The sequence below is a fragment of the Ahaetulla prasina genome, chromosome 14, assembly GCF_028640845.1.
Source record: "Ahaetulla prasina isolate Xishuangbanna chromosome 14, ASM2864084v1, whole genome shotgun sequence".
In the NCBI taxonomy this organism is placed as follows: Eukaryota; Metazoa; Chordata; class Lepidosauria; order Squamata; family Colubridae; genus Ahaetulla; species Ahaetulla prasina.
The window spans coordinates 23,736,454-23,753,330 of record NC_080552.1 but is presented as its reverse complement, the minus strand read 5'-3'; the positions used below and the strand labels follow the sequence as shown (position 1 = coordinate 23,753,330).

The window sequence follows — 16,877 nt, the reverse complement described above, 5'->3', positions numbered from 1 at the left end:
TTGTATCAAAACTATTTCATCCTCTGTTTTTCCATTTTACTTTGAAATTCATCCATTTTATTTTCTAATTTTAAATTATGTTGCTTAATTTCTTCAACCTCCTCTTCCAATAAAATCACATTTGTTGCCAAACTTCGTACTGCCATTACAAATCCTTCTTTAACTTCTTTATTTCCCACTTGAATTTCTGATATCTGCTCTTTCATTTCAGACATCTCATCAGTTATTACTTTAAATTTTTCTTCTATAAAGCCTTTTAAGTTCTCTTGTAACGCCCCTAAATCCAATGTTCTAGTCTCTGCTGTATGAGCTGGAGAGGCACCAGCTGATGAAATTCCAGAGCCCTTTGTTACAGGAGACTTTAATTGTTTGGCTGCCATCTTCTATAAAATTATTTATTTATTTCCAACTTAATATTCACTTTAAATCTTCTTAACCTCTGAGAAACACAGTCTTTTAAAGCAATATTTAAAAAGAAAATCTCCCCTAGATTCTAGGCAGCAAAGAGTTAAAGAGTTGAAGTAGCAAATAACATGCAATTTACCAGCAGCAGATGGCAAACGCTAAAAGTATCACTTTCGCTTTCCACTCGTTAACTTGTTAACAATTCACCTCCATTTTCTTGCTGTTTTCAAGCTTGTTACAAAATAACGGGGAATTGGCTTGGCTACTTGCATAAAGTTCTCCCACTTTCGTTCTGTCCAGTATAATCCTTTATTGTCCAAAATAAATCTCGGTGTTTGGTCGTGGTGATTGGTTCCACCAAAGCAGAAAAATCCTCGGATCTGGAGCACTTCGGGTTACTGGAGGGAACTTAACCCTTCAAACCCCTTTTTTCTCAGGGGCTTTAGGGAAATTCAACCTCTGCCCTCAGCTCACCATCTCTTCTTCTCCCAAAGAGAGGGTTTTTCGAACCGCTGGGCAGCTGTCCTAGCGATTCCACATAATCCAAAGGTTGGTGATCGTAAAGATCACCACCATCACCTAGGAAGTCCCTTTTTTTTTGCACATTTTTAAGGTGGATCCCTATGGATCTCTAGAGAGATGCTGTACAGGGGAGAGCCGCTTTCTTCTGCAGGGTTGAAGGAAGAAACATTTTCTTTTTCTAGAGTAGCAGTTGTCAAACATTTGGTCTTCTTAAAAACAATGGAGGTCCCCAAAGAGCTTTAAGTTATGTGGATTATATCCATCCATATTTATTTTCCCTCAGGAAAGTATCACATAGATCCTGGGGGAGTGGATCTGATTTATCAGTTACTGAAGGCTAAGCAGAAACTGAAAATCCCACTTTTATAAACAGCATTCTTTGCTTTCACAGGCCCTGATGTCCTTGTTCGTCCTCTCTTCCAAAGATGGCTGGGTGAACATCATGTATGACGGATTGGATGCTGTGGGGATTGACCAACAGGTAGACACTAAATGTCCTAAGAGTTTTCATGGGGAGTTGCTCAAAGACTCATTCCCACGTGCATGTGCAGCTCAATGATTGGCCATCAACAAGAGGGTCAACATCCTGGCTCAGGTGCTGGTCATTCATTCACAAGAGGGGCGGGATAACCAATAGGCGATAAATGACCTACACAGATGATGATGAAGAAGAAGATAACAGAATAATAGAGTTGGAAGGGACCCTGGAGGACTTCAAGTCCAACCTCCTGCTCAAGCAGGAGACCCTGTAGCATTCAGATGATGATGATCCATCATGGTTCAGTTAGGGATGAGGTCGTTCAAACATTGCTAGAGAGATTTATCCGATGGTGTCCTTCAAGGATACCTCCTGAACAAAGGATGCTGCCCCAGGTGGGCCTCACCTTCAGCTGGGCTGATTCTCCAGCTCCCAGAATCCCCTTGATGCCTTCTCCCACCCCGTGGTGCTGTGGTGGCTCAGGCTGTAAGATAGCCTGTTGTTAAAACACAGCAGCCTACAATTACTGCAGGTTCTAGTCCCACCAGGCCCAAGGTTGACTCAGCCTTCCATCCTTTATAAGGTAGGTAAAATGAGGACCCAGATTGTTGGGGGGGCAATAAGTTGACTTTGTATATAAATATACAAATAGGATGAGACTATTGCCTTACAGCCTGTAAGCCGCCCTGAGTCTTCGGAGAAGGGCGGGATATAAATGTAAATAAATTTTTTAAAAAACCCACTTCCACCCTGCTCCAGGGATGCTTGTCCAGCCATCCCATAAAACAAATTAAAGGCAGCCCCAGAGTCTCCAAGTCTTTCACTTTGGGAAAACAAATTTGTCTGACGTGACTTTACATCCTGCAGTGCAATTAAGTTTGAAAGCAAAACGAAGATAGTGGAGAATGATCAGCTCCAAACTGTTTTTGGAAAGTTCCCTTCCTCTCAGCATATGAAGTCTTTTCCTTGAGTTTTTTTAATCTTAGACTCCCCGTTGTTGTCCTGTCGGGCTGCAGAACATGCAACCGAAATCAGAAATAACTCAAACAGGCAACAGTCCAAAAACAGAATGCAATTATTTCAGGCAGCTGGGCTAGCTAGTTGATTATGCCATGGGAGCATCCTGGCCATATTCCACAGGGGAGGGTGGACTGGCCAGTAAGCTGGTCAAGATGCCAACTTTTCCAGAAAGCTCCAGCTGTTTTGGAGCCCAACGGCCAGGCTCAACCTTTGGAGGTCGAAGGGTTGCCTTTCCCTGGACCTTGGCAGCCACTCATCTTCAGGGTGGGCTCCATCTCCATTGTGCTCATACGCCATTGTTCCTTGTCTCCCCACCCCCATCTCTCCCCTCTTCCTGCTGCCTTTTGGCCGCCTCGCCAGCCCAGCCGGAACCATAACCTCTGGATGCTTCTCTACTTCATTTCCTTCCTCCTCATCGTCAGCTTCTTTGTACTCAACATGTTCGTCGGGGTGGTGGTGGAGAACTTCCACAAGTGTCGGCAGCACCAGGAGGCTGAGGAGGCCCGGCGGCGTGAAGAGAAACGGCTGCGGCGTCTGGAGAAAAAGCGCAGGAGTAAGGCGATATACATGTCTGGTCGGTAGACAGCGGTACAATCACAATCTTTCTGAGACTTGCCTGCTCCCAACGCCCATCTCGACCTTCCTCCTTATTGCCTGGTTTTCTTCGGGTTGGTGATGGGACCCCAAAAGACCTTTTTCCTTCCCCATCTTTGGAGATGCTTTAAGAGCCAGAAGGTAGCTCCTCCTTTCTTCTTTGATGCACGAGGTTCAGCTCCACAATGTTCTTCTTTTAACACCCCAACTGAGCACAGATAGGCATCAGGAGCATGGTTCCCCCAAGCAGGTACTGGGTGCAAGTGTCTTGATGCTCTCTGAGCTTGGCTGCTTTCTTGCAGGCATTTCATTTCCCAAACCAGGTAACATCATCAATACTAATGAGTGCTACGGTGTTATCTAGTTTAGGTAGTGGAATGTCTGCAAGAAAACTATCAAATTCAGAGAGCACAAAGGATCCTTCAGCCCTCCCCCTCTCCTCCTCTTCCTTTCCACAAACTCCACTCTCTTCTTGCACTGAGGATGTGACCTAGTTGGGTCAAAAAATGTCTGCAAGAAAACCACCAAGAGCACCAAGAACCCCTCATTTCAACCCTGAACTTCAGCTATTCTCCTCTCCTAGCTTCTTCAGAACCACAAATATTTGAGCTCTGAGGTTTTCCCATTTTAATTCATGGCCTTGAGAGTTTGATCCCGAGGGAGGCTGACATTGTTGAGGTGACCTCCCCCCCTTGCCATTTGTAATGGAGGGGTGGGGAGAACTAGGGGCGTCACTGATGGGCTGAAGCTTGTGAGTGAAACAGAACCCAGCCACCATCCCATGATTGCAAACAGTTCTTGGAAGAAGAACAAAGAATAAATATTAACATACGACTGGAAAGAATTATAGGTGGGGAACCATGCAGAAAGTTTTGCCCAAACTCCTGGAACTCAGAATATTAAGATGGGAAGTTTGTACAGACATCATCACTTAGAGGGGACTTTAGAGATGAGACAGACCAACCTCTGATGTGAAATAAATCCTAAAGCAGGCAGGATATCTAAGTCCTCCGTGCTTTATAGGACCTGGTTTTCTTCAATCAGAGCTCTAATTGTGATACTTGTAAAAGCACTAAGCGGGAGACTCCCTTCTCTGTCTCCGCAGCCAGGTTTCAGGGTGTTGTGACCCAGGCCCAAGTAGGTAGTAGGAAACTCAGTCAGTGTAAAAACAAACAAACTTTATTTGAACAGCTGAGAATTAATTCATTCCCGGCGTAGTTCAACTAAATTAAAGCAAATTCCTCCCAACACAATTCCTCAGTCCTATCACCAACTTTGGTCCAATTAGGCAAACTGCCAAAGGCCTTTCTTGGCAAAAGTTTAGAAGACACCGATACAAAATAAATACAACAAGACAAAGCTATCAACATTGTTTTCCAGCAAAGAGCCCAAACGCCGTTGCTGGTCTTTTTAAGCCTTATGGGAGGGACCAATCATTTCTTGGCCCTACTCCTGAGTTGGCCCTACTCTCTGCTTGAGCTGCTCTTGCCTGCTGGCAGCTCTTCTCATGCGTGCATTAGGAACAGGCTCCTCCTGTTCCTCTGCCTCATTAGTGTCAGTCTCTGGAGGCTCTGGAGTCCGCACCTCACTCCCCAATGGCCCTGGCCCCACCTCTGCCTCTGACGCCTTCCCCAGCCTCCAGGACTGGCCTATGTTCTTCCTCAGCCTCATTGCTGTCTGAGTCCATTGCCAGCTCCTCAGGCTGCTGGCGGACCATAACACTGGGTCTCCATGGAAGCCTTGTTTTCCCAGGGCACCCAAGAAGGACTCACTGCATAGGAACCATTACTTTGGGGGTCTGAAAGGAACAAGCCTCCATATTTCCGAGGCCTGGGTTTTGAGGCTCTGCTGGAACCCGCAAATCACCAATGAGTGAAGCTTGACGTTTGAGCACCCAGTTTTGGCTTGTGTCTGAAGATGATTTCAGCTGCCCCCATTTCTCCCCCTGCAACTTAAAGCATCCCCAAAGGGTTTCAGGGGAAAAGCGGCTGCAAATTTCCTGAAGGATTTTGGCCCACGGGCCCTGCATGCCACACGAGAGACGCATGTGGAAAACCAGCAGAAGGGAAGGAATGAGGAGGCCTCCCCTTTCCAAGGGCAGGAAATGAGTGTTCCCTTAAATGGACTCCATTAAAAGAGATGCACGTTCAGCCTGGAAAAGATTTTGATAGTCGGAAGGTGGCCTCCGGTCAGGTTTCTGCACACAGTCGAGGCAGAAACCTAATCATAGTTTGAAATGTGGTGGTTTTTTTCCCCCTTCCCATTTCAACAGTGCACTGAACAGAAAAATAGGAGTGTTGTGCTACCTGCCCAAAGGGCTTAAGAATTGAAACACCACAGAGAGGAAAGTCAAGAAGAAAGAGATATTAGGGTTGGATGGCGGGAGCGTTTAATAGAAAAAAGGAGCAACAGTGGGAAAAATATGTTGGTTGAAAGGAGACCAGGAGATGGTTAGTTGTAGAAGAAGCAGCTCAGACATTCAGGAGAAACTGGGTGAAACCAGAGAAATTGAGGAAAGATCTTAAGATGGGAAGGGTCCGTAGCTCAACAGAAAACCTCTTGGCATGCAAGAAGTCCCAGGATTTACCGTATTTTTCAGAGAATAAGATGCACCCTTTCCCCCACTAAAGGGGTGAAAATTTGGGTGCGTCTTATACACTGCATGTAGCCTCGCCCACCCACTGGCCCCCACCCTTTGGCTTCTGCCTCCCAGCAATTTACCTCCTTGCAGCAAGCAGCAAGAAGAAACAGCCCATTTCAGCTTCAGCACAGCCTAATTAGCACAAGTTGATTTTCCCCGACTCTCAGCTGTCTCAAGCTGCAGGGATTGCCATGGCCTATTGCTGCGGGGGCCTCTGCTGCTTGCTGGAAGGAGGTAAATTGCTGGGAGCAGATTTTTTTTTTCTTGTGCTAATCAGGCTGTGCTGAAAATGAAAATAAAGCAGGCTGTTGGCTGTTTGCTGCAAGGAGGCAAAATTGCTTGGAGGCAGAGGCAAATTTCTTTTTCTTGTTTTCCTCACCAAAAAAGGTAGGTGCGTCTTATAGTCTGGTGTGTCTTATACTCCAAAAAATACGGTATCTTCTAAGGTTCCAAGAAGGAATGGGAAAGAACGTAGACCAGGACATCTATAGCAACCTAGATTCTATTAACTGAGATAGGCCAAGAGCCCGCCTGGAAGAAGGCAGGTCTTTGTGTTCTGCTTTCATTCAAGGGATTAGGGTGCACATATGTTCAAAAAGAAAATGGGTGGGCTCAGAAAGACCTGATGTGTGGCTGACACTTTGTAGCTTCTGTGTGTCTCGGTGGGGTATGTCTGTGAGTAACCAGAGGTAGGGGGACAAGGGTGTTCCTTGCCAGTGATGGCAACAGGCCAAGGGGCAGCTTAGAGGAGGAAGCTGGAGTGTTAGAGCAGGGCTCTCCAAACCTGGCAACTTTATGGCTTATGGACTTCAACTCTCAGAATTCCTCAGCCATCTATGTTGAAGTCCACAAGTCTTAAAGCTGCTAGGTTTGGAGACCCCTGTGTTAGATAAGAAATTCCAGGGATGGTGGGAATGGCCTTGTAGGGCAGGGATTGGACCGAGGGACATAATTACAGATTTGGGGGGTGGGCAGGACTGGAGACTGATGGGTCCAAAGCCCTCCAGTGGCCTCTGTGATTGGGTAGGAGCTGCAACCTGTGTCTTTCTGGCCAAAGTCCACACGTCACTGGCTTTTGAAAGCCAAGCAGGTAGGAATGTAGATTGGACCATGGAAGAAGGTCAGAGAAGATCCAATTCTACCTGCTAACATGGGATGGCACCCAGAACATATGACGTAATTTGGGGAAAATATGGACACAAGACATGGGTCCGTATTCTCCACTGTCCAATGGTGATGTGTAGAAGGCCTGGAAGTTTCTGATCACAGGGAAACATTCTATGCCCAAAGAGATGGAATCTTGACCCCAGGTTTCTGCCATGATCCCCATGAGCTTTTGACCCAGCCTTAAGCTTCATAAAACCAAGCAAAGGGGAACAGAAAAATATTCAGAATAATACATAGGCTCAGTTTGTCCCCTATTTGTCTGTGCAACAGTGTAAGCATTGGCTTCAATGGGATTCTGCATTGGTTCTATGACCCCATAATCAAGAGGACAGTTATGTTCGCCAAATAGCTTATGTCTCCCGCGGCACCTTCTGTATTTTCCTTCTGCAGTGCATGAGTTGGCATCTCTTCTAATGGACATTGCATGCATGGTGGAATGTAGTGTGGCGTGGATGTCATGGTTTTTCCTATGTCGTCAGTGTACTTTCAATGTAAGATGTTCCCAGGCTGGAACTGCATGTTCCTTCTCCTGCATGCTGGGGATCTCTCCAGAGCGTCTCCTTGCCTCTGATCTACTTGGGAGATCAACCAAGATCCCTGGTGTCCTTATTCTTCAGCTTGTGTGTCATGTCTGTGTGTTCTACCTCTTTGTCAGAAGGAGATCACTACTTTGTCGTGGATCTCTATTGAAGCAACATGTTCACCTGAAACTGGAACCTATCAAATATCCTGGGCTATAATCCCCCTAATCCCCATCTAGAACTATTATAGTTCTAGAGATCTGCTGGGCATCACATCAGGGGAAGTTGGCCTTCCAACTCTTTTCTGGAGAACCCTGGAGGAGGCTTAAGGAAGGCCATCAAGGCTTTCCTTAAGGAGATCAGGGATTAGCCAATGTGGTCATTAGAATTGTTCGTCTCAGAAACATTAGGTATACTTTAGGACATCATCACAGCACCTACAAGATCAGATAAGCCCCGATAGACCCCTAACACTCAGCAAGAACCACCGTCCAGCATTTCAAAGGCAGGAAGCAAATGGGTAGTTGTTGACCTGAATGAGTTGGAAGTTAATAGGATCAACCAACAGCAAAGGATCAGAAGAGAAAGAAGCAAGGATGGGATGAAAACAAGCAGGACATTTGCCCCAAAGGGAAAAATGGGACAGATGGACCATTAGATGCAGCACCATGGAGAGCTCCCTATGAACCCCTCTTTCCCACAAGGTGAGGGACCCAATAGAATTTCCAAGGACAAAGAGAGATGGTTCAAAGGGATTGATGGGCCAGGCATTAGCTCCTCTGGGTTACCTGAGACAATGCTCAGGTAGATGGTTACTGCCACCTTAAAAATATCTTCTGAGCATGGAGTTTCCTCTGATGCTCTTGCTCTAAGGCCCTGGTGGAGACCAAGAGATACGGCACCAGAGCTTGATATCCAAGCTTCCAACTGAGTTCCACATACATTGGAGTTCTGATCTGGTTAGTGACCCTGACTGAGTTCAGAATCCTTTGTACTACCCAAGATCTCCAGGAGGGAAGGCTAGAAAATATTCACTGTGAGCCAGTGAGCTGCTCAGACCACAAAAACCAACCCAGTATGTTGTCTTTGGAGATTCTCGGTCCTCCAGGTCATGGTTGTCAACTGGACTTTGGTTTTCCTTGAAGACGTTTCGCTTCTCATCCAAGAAGCTTCTTCAGTTCTGACAATGGTGGAGCATGGAAGGATTTATATTCCTTGCAGTCATCATCTGGTCATTAGTCAGAACTGGAGAAGCTTCTTGGATGAGAAGTGAAATGTCTTCCAGGAAAAAACAAGGTCTAGTTGCCTTTCGAAAAAGCACCTTTGGGAAATTTAGTATATTCTTAGCCGGTTCTCCTTTCCTGGGGAGCAGCCCTTCACTTTTGGGGCTTCTTTCCAACTTCACATGGTGCTCAAGCAGAGCTCTCACAGCAGCGCTGCCTCTTCCTCAGACCCTCACCCACCTAACTCCTATTTTCTTTTCTCCCAAAGATCAAAATTCACCCCTTGCTTCAAGATACCCCTTATTAGCCCCGCTCGTTCGTTGCACGCTGTCCGCCATGTGTAGCTTCAGGAGCTGATAGACGGACTCTTGCCAATTATCCTGAGTGCTCAAAGGCAGCCAGGCAGGAAAGAGAGACCCCTGTTTGCTTGGGGAGGCTTTCAAACTGCTTGCCTGGAAAACACACACACACACACACACATTTAAATGTCCTTTTTAGCCATGGAAGGAAGGGAGGGATTAATACTGTAGCTGAAGGGTTACCAGTGAGTCGGGTTCCTTTTGATGGGATTAGTTCCGCTTGCAGATTCTGATCGGGCCGGTGTCTTGCATCAGCAAAACGTTTGGCGGTGTAACAGTCAGCTGGGAAGCATTAAAAGGGTCGAGGGCAGGAAACAAGAGGATTGCAAATGACTAGGTGGGCCCCTGGAGGAATTAACTCCAGCTCACCCGGACCTTTTTCTTTCTTTTTCTCCTTCTAACAACCAGCTGCCTGCATCTCCCAGAATCACTCGGGCTGAGAATAACAGGCAGAATTCTGAATTTTTGTGAGAATTTCCAAAAGGGGTGGAGAAAGTCCTAAACAACACCACAATGCTAAGACCGACAAAACATCTAGGCCATGGGTGTCCCAACTCGGCAACTTCAAGACTTGTAGACTTTAACTCCCAGAATTTCCCTGGCCTGTTGGGGAATTCTGGGAGTTGAAGACCACAAATCTTAAAGTTGCTAAGGTTGGAGACTCTTGGTCTTAATGAAGCCTCCAGTACGAGATTTCTACTATTCCATTCTTGTGCCAGGTTTTCTCGTCTGGTGCCTTGAGATGCGTTAGATTAGATCCCCCATAAACCTCATTGGCTAGGAATTAGGGGCACTGAACCCCAATGTCCCTGAAGAGCACCAGCTTGGGGAAAGCTGTGTGGTCCTCACACTTGAAAGAAAACAGGGTTCCTTAGTTGCTGGCTTGCTGTGATCGATCATTTCTCTGCTTCCTCTCTTGTTTTAAAGAAGCCCCTCAGGCTTTGCTTTCATAAAATACCCCAATAATCCCACCCAAATCGTGGGAAATGCAGGATCCCAGCCTTTTAAGACAAAGCTTTCATGAGCTTGCAAACCTTCACCTCACGTCCAAGAACTCTGCAGCATAACGGAGTCCATCTCCGTGTTTCGGTGGGCAGAGGAAAAGCATCACGGCCTTTGGGTGGCTTTGACTACAAAGCCCACAATCCACAGAGCCATGGACTGCATGCCCCTTGGACAGAACTCGCATGGTTTTGCGTGCCAGCATGGCTTGTGTTGGAAAAGGTTGAGGGGGCTGCCAGAAGCTGATTGGTCCTTGTTGGGTTTTTTCCTGCAGAAGCTCAACGACGGCCGTACTACGCCGACTATTCACCTGCCCGGAAATACATCCATTCCCTCTGCACCAGCCATTATCTGGACCTTTTCATCACTTTTATCATTGGTGTCAATGTCATCACGATGTCCATGGAGCACTTCAATCAACCCAAGGTAAAGGCAGCCTCTCTTGACTCCCCCAGAGCCTTGGGGGGGGGGCAGGACTGGCAATTCAGGGGCAAGCCAGGAGAGACCAGTGGTGGGTTTCTACCAGTTCACCCTGGTTCCCGTGAACCAGTACTGCCGGTGGCAGGAGGCTCCGCCCACCCATCCAGACATCATCATGGATAATCTGTGCATGCGCAGAAGTGCTGCACGCACACACGCGGTCACAGTTGCGAACCGGTAGCAAAGGTAAGTGGAAGCCAACACTGGGAGGGACCCTCAGTGCCGGGGGGTCTGGCAGCCAAGGGCTGAATGCCAGGAGCTTGTTGCAGGCAGGAAGGAAAGTCATGGATGGATCCTGGTGGAACTTCCACAAGGGAGGGCAGGGCAGCTGATTCTTTATCCAGAGATCCCATGACATGCTTTCATCTGCTAACTGCTGTGGGAGATCCCATACCTCGATTCCTTTTGCACGGTCACCAATGGACCCTAACAAGCAACCCACCCACCCCTCCTGTGTTTCCTTGCAGTCTCTAGAAGAGGCCCTGAAATATTGTAACTACTTGTTCACCTTCGTCTTTGTGGTCGAAGCCATCTTGAAACTGGTGGCCTTTGGCTTCCGGAGGTTCTTCAAGGACAGGTTGGAGATGGGATGGTGGTGATGTCATTTGGGGAAGGGGGTGGTGGTGGCGGCGGTATCACCCAATTGCAGGCTGTTGAATTAGCTCAGCCCCCGTGCCTTGCCCCACTCCGGCTCCTACCTCCTTGTAGGTGGAACCAGCTGGATCTGGCCATCGTCCTGCTGTCCATCATGGGGATCACTCTCGAGGAGATCGAAATGAACGCCGCGCTCCCCATCAACCCCACCATCATCCGCATCATGAGGGTGCTCAGAATTGCTAGAGGTGAGGGGCTTCTCTGAGTATCCCAGAAATATCTGCCATTGGAAGGTAGGCTACGTCTGAACTGGGAGGCTCCACTGTTCACAGATTCCACTTTCCTTTGCTTTCCAGTGCTGAAGCTTCTGAAAATGGCCACAGGGATGCGGGCCTTGCTGGACACGGTGGTTCAAGCCCTCCCCCAGGTAAACCCTGGAGCTGTGCAGGTGTTCGTTTCCCTTCCTCTTCTGAACATCAGATCCTCCCTGCTCCTCCTCCTCCTCCTCCTCCTGATATATTTTCAACTCCCATGCCTCCAGCTTTCCAAAAACGTTCAATTTTGTCTCACCCCAAGAGAGAAAAAAAAGTACATGCCCAGAGGGATATATTGACACATTATTTCCCAGCTGCACTGAGGACACTATTTCCAGCAGCTCAAAATGTTGTCCTCTTGTTTCTTCTTTTTTTTGTAACTCAGCACTTGAGTTAACGAGTCAATGGCTTTGAGTCCACCAGTCCAAAAAGCCTTTTTCAAAGCTGGCTTCCCTTTTTTTGCACTCACATCAACAGAAGACAAGCCAGGGTCGCCCCTCAGTTCTGTCTCTGGGATGCCACAGAACAGATATTCTCATGGCATGAAATTGCACTCTGCCCATGCCTCTGGAGCAGAGGAGAACCATCCTGAGAAAGACTTCCCAATGTTCTGAACTCCTGAAGTGGGGAAGGAGGCAAAACCCACAACCAGCGAGATGCTTTTCGGAAGATGCTCTCCGATGCAGATTAGCCAGTCTCAGCCAGGCAACGCATCTCATTCGCTCAAACACACACACACACACACACATACACACCTGGGGGGGCAGGAAGAGGGTCTGACTTTTGCATCCCCCTAAAAGCCTTCTGGGGGAAAAGGGGCTCAGATTAAGCCTGCACCGAAAGCTCAAGCAATCCAATGGAGGGTGAGATGGGAAGGAGTATCTGGGGACAAAAACAGACCAGAGAAAGTCCCTCTGGAATGCATTTGCAGGCTGCCCACGTGTTCGAGAGATAGTGGAGCGTATGTGGGACAAGGATGGGGAAAAATGCTGATAGATCCTCTCCTCCCCACAAAAAATAAAAATAAAAATTCAATGCCTCTGACAGTTGAAACGCTGCCCTCTCTGATCCCATCACAGCCACTGCTCACCCCATTCATCACTCCTCTTCCCTTTTTCGGATGAGGGCTCTCCACACATCCGGCCTGCCACATAGCCCTGTGCTGGGGGAGAGCAGCTGAGGATCTCCCAGGAAATGGGGTTTTCCCAAGGGTGAACCGCTCTGGCGCTAGCCTGGGAAAATCAGCATTTCTTTAGTCCTATAAATGCAGCTGCGTAAATCGACTGCAAGTGTTTTCAGGGCTGCTTAAAATCCAAGTGGAGAGCAGCATCTCCCCCTTTACTCGCCTGTTACAACCCTGGAACCAGGGGTGGGCAAGGCTGCATGAGCTTCTCCCCCCTAAACCTGGCAGGTGGCAGATCTGGGGGATTCTGGGCGGGCAGTTCTCCAAGGGCTCCTGGGTCCTTGAAATGTACCAGGTGGGCTCACCCACCCTTAACCTGAAGCTTGGAGAAGACACTTAGCCTCTCTTTTTATGTCCCCTAAAAGCAACGGAAAATGTTCCCCCGACTGGACTTCACTGTAATTTATCCACCACCGTCTCTCTCTCTCTCTCTTAAGGAAACCGCTGTTTCCTGAAGTGCCTTACGCCCTTGTTAAGCCCCGACATTGTCAAGCTGTTATCCTCTCAAGTGGCTGAAGGTTCCCAGCGGGAGAATGGCCACTTCTGCTTCCAGGCCCTTGTCTGCAGAGCACTGAGGAAGAGCCGATAATTACTGATGATGGGATGAAGTCCCCTTTGTCTGTGGCTTCGGACTATCAAGCAAGAAGGGGAAGGAGAACCAGAACAGGAGATTATTTGTAGCTCAGGGGTGAAATGACGGGTCCCTGGTGCTCTCTGAGCTCGCTGGTTTTCTTGCAGGTGTTTCATGACCCAACTGGGTAACATAATCAGTGCTGGTCAATGCACTAACCCTGATGATGTTTCCTAGTTTGGGTCATGAAATGTCTGCGGGAAAACCAGCGAGCTCAGAGAGCACCAAGGACAAGGGGTTCTCAATACAGAAGTTGTGGGAGCTTCACCACTGGAAGCTTTCAAGAAGAAACTGGACTGCCATCTGTCAGAAATGGTGTAGGGTCTCCTGCTTGGGCAGGGGGTTGGACTAGATGACCTAGAAGGTCCCTTCCAACTCGGTTATTCTGTTAGCTGGCTCTTTTCACTTGGCATCAAGGACCTTTCACAAGGTCAAGGGGAGAGGTGCCTGGGGGTGAGGCTGGGGTGTAAGGCCTTAGGCATACAGGGAATGCTGCATTAGGAAAGACCTCATTGATAGGATTCCCTGTAATCTGCCCCTAAGACTTGACTCCCACTTTGCCAGGACTCTCTTTGCCAGCCTAAGCTCTGGGAATTCCCTCTGGGGCTGCAGCCCAGCTGGAGACGCCCAACAGAACAGATCAGTGCCAATGTCCAACCCTCAGAAAACAGCCAAGGGGCAAAGTTTCTTCTCTGTAGACCCAGCCCAGTTTCACCAGTCATGGTCAACCAAGGATGCCCTTCACGCTCAGTCTTAGATTCTGTTGAAGGTGGTCCAAAGAGACAGGAAACATCCTTCTAATACTACAGACTTTTGCAAGCTTTGGGAAGGCAGGCAAGCTGGTTAGTCACCATACAGGTGTAGTTTGAGTTCCTACTTTTCACTTAGTGAAGAACTGGCTTCTTCTCCAACAGACTCAAGTGGATGTAAGATGCAAGGAAGGACGCCTTCATTCCCCCAGTTGTGTTTGCATGAGTCATTGCCCATCCTCTCTAGAGCTGCCCAGGGGACACCCGGTTGGGGAAAGCTCTGCTGATTCTTGCTAAGGCAGGAAAATCCCACCTAAGCAAGATAAAAATCCTTCTGTGATATCCGCTTACTTCTGACTTTTGGACAATCTCCTTTTCTAGGTGGGGAACCTCGGCCTGCTATTTATGCTCCTTTTTTTCATCTACGCTGCCCTGGGGGTAGAATTATTTGGGAAGTTAGGTGAGTTGTCTTCTCCTTTTTCTGTTGTTTGGTGACCCTGTTAATACGCCAGCCAGACTTTCCAGAGAACATCGTATCTCTGCTGAAAGGGAGGAGCAGAGCCAGGTCTTCCTATGACTTGCATAAGTTGAGAGAACCACAACCTCATCCTTGTCCAGCTCAACTAAGTTCCCACCAGTGACCAGGCAACCAGGCAAAGAGAATGCCAGAATCTGGTGGGTGCCTCCAGAGAAGCAGGGGAGGGTCAGAATGAGTTCCAGGGGAGCAAATGAAGAGGAGAGGAGAAGGGGTTGCTCAGAAAAGAGAATGTTGGGAGTCAGATGATGGAACCCTCGGCTACCTCCAAGCCATCCAAGGTTTGTAGCTAAGCGTGGACTCACCCTTGCTCTTTCGTAGACTGCAGCGAGGAAAACCCTTGTGAAGGCCTAAGTCGGCATGCTACCTTCAACAACTTTGGAATGGCCTTCCTCACCCTCTTTAGGGTCTCAACCGGGGACAACTGGAATGGGATCATGAAGGTAAGACCTCCACGTCACTTTCATAGCAAAGCTTTCTGAGCGTGGCTGTACTTTGAGTCAACTTTACTCTGAGATGCAGTTTGGGTCGACTATGGCATTCATCTCCAACAATGGAGGCATAGAAGACTCAAGGCCACCCTGCTGCACCAGCTTTGTGTATTATTTGCCAAGAATAAAATAGACCAAAATAGAGAAAATGTACCCCAAATAGATGCCCAATCCTGAGGAAAAGTAAGGCTTTACACAAGGTAGAACTAATCTATGGAGTCCTGGTCTCCATTTAATGAGAGCCACCAGTCTGCATCCCTTGAAAAAGGAATTAGAAAATCCAGAGAGGAGAAGAAGTCTTTCACTGGACATTCATCATGATGGCCATAAGTGCATAGAGAGGCCACTGAAGTTACTATGAGTTTGGGGAAAGCTTTTGCGTCCGTTTTGCCCATATTAGCTCCCAAAGACTGCTAGTTGGCCATTGCTGGGCAGATGGGCCTTTAGTTCCATTGTTGCTCAATGAAACTCCATGTTTGCCCACCTCTAAATGCTGGATCTCTGGGAGAAAACTTAGGAGGACATTAAGATTTCTTCTCGTCCACCTGAAGTAACCTTGCTCTCATGTCCCTCTTCCAGGACACTCTCCGGGAATGCCACCGGGATGACAAGCACTGTCTCAGCTATCTGCCTATCATCTCCCCTGTTTACTTCGTCACCTTCGTCCTCATCGCCCAGTTCGTCCTGGTCAATGTGGTCGTGGCCGTCCTGATGAAGCACTTGGAGGAAAGCAACAAGGAGGCGAAGGAAGATGCCGAGATGGATGCCGAAATCGAGCTGGAGATGTCCAGAGGGATCAGCACACCAGAAAGGACCATGGATGGGAGACAGACCCCTTCCAAGGGGGGTTCACCCCTGCTGGTGAAACATCAAGTCATGGTAAAAACCTACAGAAGGAACATCCCTCCCCAGGCATGGAAAAGTAGGGGGCTGAGCCTTCTTGGGGCCATGTCGATGTGATCTTCCCCCATCCCACCTCCTCAGACCCTGTTGGGTTTTAAACAAGTCAAGCTAAGAACCTTTCTGCAATTCCATTCATCCAGAAAGGCAGTTTGCGGACTATCCTGCCATGCACATATCTCAAAGCTGCCAAGAATTACAGTTTCCCAATTTTCCCGAAATCTCAGCCGTCTTTCTTGCTGTCTTGCAGGGAGCTTCTGCTGCTGCTGCGGGTGGTCTTAGGGACCCCCAGAACCTTCTCACTCTCCGCAAGATCTCGGTGGCAAGGATGCATTCGCTGCCCAATGATAGCTACATGTTCCGTCCTGTGATGCCCGCCAAGCCTCCCTTCCCACTCCATGAAGGGGAGCTAGAAGCCTTCTCCTACAAGTCACCTCGAGGTAAGGCCTCAGGAGGATCTGGGCCTGCTGAGTTTTCTGCCAATTAGTTTAGGTTGTAGTGCGTAAAACAACTTCCAAAGCAAGAATTCCAGAGCTGTAGCATGGCATAAAAAAGGATAACATTGTTTTAAGCAGACACCTTCTGGAGGGCTATGAAGTGCTTGATGTTTTCCATCCAAATGCAAACATTCTCCCTGCCAAGATGAAGACCTCCAATCTGGAGATGGTGGAAGATTCCAAAAGGTCACCAGAGGAAACAGATGCTTCCTTCAGACATTTGTTCAGCTTTGAATGAAAGAAAGAGGAGCATTTCTGAGGAATAATTTCCTTCCTTGTTCTTCCAGGATCTGTCACATCCATCCGTTCTCAGCCGGTGGTCACTTCATCATTGAGGATCCCACAGTTGGCCTTCCGCCCAACAACACCCCCTCCTAGCTACAACATAGGAGCTCCGTGGAAGCTTCTACCCCCTCATCCTGCCCCTCGCACCCCCAGTTTCAGCAGACTGCTGTGCCGACAGGTCAGCTTCCCGGTCTCTAGATCCTCTCCGGTGTTGGGTGGTGGTGGAAGAAAGGTGCTTGACAGCCCATGGAGAGGGACTGTCTTCAGGGCCAGGAAACACAGAGAC

At 48.2% G+C, this 16,877-nt stretch overlaps 1 protein-coding gene across 1 annotated transcript in view; it reads left to right on the top strand.

Moving 5' to 3' along the window:
* The window catches only part of CACNA1H (calcium voltage-gated channel subunit alpha1 H), a 149,946-nt gene that overhangs the window by 129,697 nt on the left and 3,372 nt on the right, over positions 1 to 16,877 (top strand). The window contains exons 24-34 of the mRNA XM_058157649.1: positions 1,319 to 1,408; positions 2,786 to 2,978; positions 10,207 to 10,358; positions 10,880 to 10,989; positions 11,121 to 11,254; positions 11,363 to 11,433; positions 14,265 to 14,343; positions 14,740 to 14,861; positions 15,489 to 15,788; positions 16,060 to 16,249; positions 16,594 to 16,769. Coding sequence (XP_058013632.1) covers positions 1,319 to 1,408; positions 2,786 to 2,978; positions 10,207 to 10,358; positions 10,880 to 10,989; positions 11,121 to 11,254; positions 11,363 to 11,433; positions 14,265 to 14,343; positions 14,740 to 14,861; positions 15,489 to 15,788; positions 16,060 to 16,249; positions 16,594 to 16,769 — 1,617 coding nt within the window. The remainder of the gene's footprint in view (positions 1 to 1,318; positions 1,409 to 2,785; positions 2,979 to 10,206; positions 10,359 to 10,879; positions 10,990 to 11,120; positions 11,255 to 11,362; positions 11,434 to 14,264; positions 14,344 to 14,739; positions 14,862 to 15,488; positions 15,789 to 16,059; positions 16,250 to 16,593; positions 16,770 to 16,877) is intronic.